This window comes from Manis pentadactyla, chromosome 10 (genome assembly GCF_030020395.1).
Source record: "Manis pentadactyla isolate mManPen7 chromosome 10, mManPen7.hap1, whole genome shotgun sequence".
NCBI classification, from domain to species: Eukaryota; Metazoa; Chordata; class Mammalia; order Pholidota; family Manidae; genus Manis; species Manis pentadactyla.
In genome coordinates, this window is record NC_080028.1 from 48,969,489 (window position 1) to 48,973,742 (window position 4,254).

At 35.0% G+C, this 4,254-nt stretch overlaps 1 protein-coding gene across 1 annotated transcript; it reads left to right on the plus strand.

The window, feature by feature from the left end:
- Nucleotides 1-2,755: 2,755 nt before the first annotated feature.
- On the plus strand, nucleotides 2,756-3,694 carry LOC130679079 (olfactory receptor 6C2-like). Its single transcript, XM_057486796.1, has one exon. It carries the CDS (start codon nucleotides 2,756-2,758, stop codon nucleotides 3,692-3,694), a length of 939 nt encoding a protein of 312 aa, XP_057342779.1.
- The last annotated feature ends 560 nt before the right edge of the window (nucleotides 3,695-4,254 follow it).

A 4,254-nucleotide genomic window follows, 5' to 3' on the forward strand; every position in this document is an offset into this window, starting at 1 on the left:
AATCTTGCCTTTTAAACATGAACAAAAATCAGTAATATAATTTGTCAGAATGTATCTGAGACATGTTTCTGGATGACTAGATAACTAGAAGACTAGGAATAAAAAGGGTTGTTTTATATCTTGTCATAGTACCCAGGATCGGCAGAGACTTTTTCTAGAGGTTACAATAGGGAATGAAGAGAAAGTGACTATAGGAACCAAGGAAGGTGGGCTCTGGGAACAACAAGCCTGTGTTTCTCATCTGAGCTACTGCAAGTATTTCAAGGGTAGATCTGCAGAGCAAGATAGGATAACAGCATTTAGACAAAAGGTTTTGCCCGTGAGCCTGTATCTGTGTTTGCGCTCTCTGGTAGTGTCTAGAAACTCTGAATGCTGCCTTCTGTGTTACGTAGGTTCCATCTGAGACCATTTTATCAAAAAAGGAACCCAGGAGCAAGCCCTGGTTGAATATAGCCGCCTGATAGCACTCCTTCCAGAATTAATGTTAATTCTAGTCTAACTGCACTAAAGTCTAAGTACTTTGCCCTATATATTATCAGTAAAATCAAAGAGAATATTCCCATACAATGAAGAGTCTTGCTAGAGAAAGCTCAGGTAAAAATAACACAAGGGAAAATTATCACTAGCTCATATCTAGAATGTTTTAAAGACCTCAGTACCTTTTACTTATTTTTTTGTGACCTCTAGTCTTTGCATCTGGAAAATATAAAAAAAGAATAAATGGGACATCCTGTGGCACTGTGACCAACACAGCTGGTAAGATGCCCAGGTGGACTGACTGTCTTCTGGTAACTGAAACTTGTTGTGCTGGAGCATCACGGAAGCATGATACTGAAGGAAGTACCTTCAACAGCACTGTAGCATCTTCTATATGGGCCACAGGAGTAAAGAAATTCTGTCAAACAGAATCCTGACATATAAGTCAAGGTTACATCCTAGCCTTTGTTCAGAAATATCTGTGTTATATCCCAGGAAATGTGATAAGATCTCTGTATAAGAGATCGTATATTCAGATTGAGTATAAAATGTGATTGAGAATAAGACAGGCTCTGATCTGGAAACTATCACAGTTCATTTGGGTGACAAATAAATAAGCAATACAATACAGCCCTGATACAAGGATGATGGGTATAGGAACACAGGGGAGATGTGCCTCACCTAGTCTGGAGAAACTGAGATGGTATCTCAGGACTTATTCTAGATGCAATGAAGAAAATTGATTAAAATGATGAAAACAGGAGAGAGGAATTCCAGTTAGAGCATGAATGTTTCACCTCAAGTGTGAGCTGAAGGGAATCTGAAGGAGGGTAGAAGCATATGGAGTAGAAAACACAGACTTTTTTATAACATGTTGAGGATGTAGAGTCTAAACAGATTGGCCGTTATCTAGATGTGGGCAATAGCATCGAAGGAAGCCTTCCAGAAGAAGGGTAGTAAAAATTCATTGAAGAAGAATGGTGGTAGTAGGTTAACAAGAGAAATTTCTAACTATAATTGCTACTTTACCTATTTCTTCTTTCATTTGTGTCAGCTTGCTCCTCATGTATTTTGATGCACTCTTGGAAACATAACAAGTTAGAATCTTTATGTTTACTTGGAGAATCGGCTGAGTTATCAGTATGTCATTTCCTTCTGCAAGCTTGTGACTTTTCTTTGGTGGCAATAGTAACATAGTCACTCCAGCATTCTCTTGATTATAGTGTGCATGGTACTATTTGTCTATTGTTTTACTTTTAACCTGTCTATGTCATTATATTTGAAGTGGGTGCTTGCATACAACATCCACATGGGAAATTTTTTTACAAATCCATCATTATAATTTCTATGCTTAAATTAGTGTGGTTTGTTTTGGTCATTTATATGTGATATAATCATTTATATTGGACTTCTGTCATTTTGTTTCTTAATTTTTGTTTGGTCCCATTGCAGTTCATTCTTCATTTCCTCCTCATGTCTCCATTGAGCAGTTTTAGGGCTCCATTTTAATTTACATATTGTGCATTTCATTTTATAACCTCTTAAAAGTATGTGTGTAGTCTATGAATTATAGTAGACACACTAACCATTTCATGGAACATTTAAAATCAATATTTTACCACTGGAGGTAGAATGTAGAAAATTTACCACTATAGAGGATCTTTTACTATTCCATTTTTTATTATGGTTATCATTTATATTATGTCTATGCATTTGAAACTATCAAATAGCTATAATTTTTGTTTAAAAAATCATTTTTTGAAAGAATTTGTGTAGTGTTTTGGTTTGTTTTTAAATATTTGGTAGAGTACTATAATTTAGGTATATGAGACTGGAGTTCTCTTTGTAGGGTGATTTAAGTATATATTTTTTCACTTCACTATATATAGGGCTACATAGATGAGATAGCCCATCTTGAATTAACTTTGGTAGATTGTATCTTTCAAAGAATTAATTCATTTCACCTAAGTTTCAAAATCTGCTCTGCAGAGCTTTTCAAAATATTCCATGTTTATCTTCTTAATATCTGTATAATCTGTAATGATGTCATATATTTCCTTCCCTTATAAAATTCATCTTTTCTCTTTTATTCTAGATCAATCTCACAACAGTTTTAGTCATGGTATTCATCCTGTCTAAGCATCAACTTGTGATTCTATTAATCTTGTTTTTCCATATACTGTTTCAAAAATTTTTGTGTCATCATTTCCTTTTTTTCTGTTTAGATACTTCCCTTTTGACTTTTTACATGTCGATTGCCTAAAACATCAAGGCAATAATGAGAAACCACACAGCAATAACAATATTCATCTTGTTGGGACTTACAGAGGACCCACAGGTGCAAGTTCTGATCTTTATTTTCCTCTTTCTCACCTACATGCTGAGCATTACTGGAAATCTGACCATTATCATTCTTACACTCTTGGATTCTCATCTGAAAACACCTATGTATTTTTTTCTTCGAAATTTCTCCACCTTAGAAATCTCATTCACAACAGTGTGTATTCCTAGATTCCTGTACAGTATGTCAACTGGGGACAATACCATTACTTATAATGCTTGTGCCAGTCAAATATTTTTTATTGGACTCTTTGGGGCCACAGAATTTTTTCTCCTGGCAGCCATGTCCTATGACCGCTATGTGGCCATCTGTAAGCCCCTGCATTACATGAGCATCATGAACAGCAGAGTCTGTACCATCCTTGTCCTCTGCTGCTGGGTCTCTGGGTTGATGATCATCATCACACCGCTAGGTATGGGTCTCCGGCTGGAATTCTGTGACTCTAATATCATTGACCATTTTGGCTGTGATGCGTCTCCTCTTTTTAAGATTTCATGCTCAGATACATGGTTCATAGAACAGGTCGTTATAATCTGTGCAGTACTGACATTCATCATTACACTGATAGGCGTTGTTCTTTCATACATATACATCATCAGGACAATTCTAAGATTCCCTTCTGAGTCACAAAGAAAGAAAGCCTTTTCTACCTGTTCATCTCACATGATTGTTGTTTCCATCACCTATGGAAGCTGTATTTTCATCTACATCAAGCCTTCAGCCAAAGAAGAGGTAGACATCAATAAAGGGGTATCCCTGCTCACTACATCTGTTGCCCCTTTGTTGAACCCCTTCATTTATACTTTGAGAAACAAGCAAGTGAAACAAGCTTTCAGTGACACAATCAAAAAAATTGCATTTATCTCACACAAATAAGAGCACACTCTATTTGAAAAGTCAAATGAAAACAATAGATTCATTCCTTAACATTTTTTCTCAAAGGCCTAACTAGTTCCATAAGGTTAACCTTCAAGTAACCCTTCAAAGCTTGATTGTGAACCTACTTGGAGGTTCTTACTCTCTTCAGTATCAATGAAAATTTCCCCTATCATTAAAAGAATGTGTTCAAGGAAACAAAATCTTCCTTAATCTCTCACTAAGCATTTCTAATATTATTCTTTAAGAAATTTATAACATGTTAAATATAGTATCTATGATTTTTGGAAAAATAATTTTGTGAAACTCCTTTAATTCACATGTTCAAAGAAACCTTTGTATTAGGAAGAAATATTTCATAGTTGTTTTAAGGTATTAATAAAACTGACTTTTTAAAAAAGTAGTCAAAATAGACATATCAAGTAAAATGAAAACTTATTGTAAGCAGCATTATAAATCAAATACCAAGCATCTGGGAAAAATTATGATCATATTTTCTATATTTGCAATCAGTGGAAAAATGTGAACCCTCAAAGAACATCCTGGTATCCTATTAAATG

Excerpts from the sequence above, each read along its gene's own strand:
- LOC130679079 (XM_057486796.1), top strand. The coding sequence starts at position 2,756 with ATGAGAAACCACACAGCAATAACAATATTCATCTTGTTGGGACTTACA.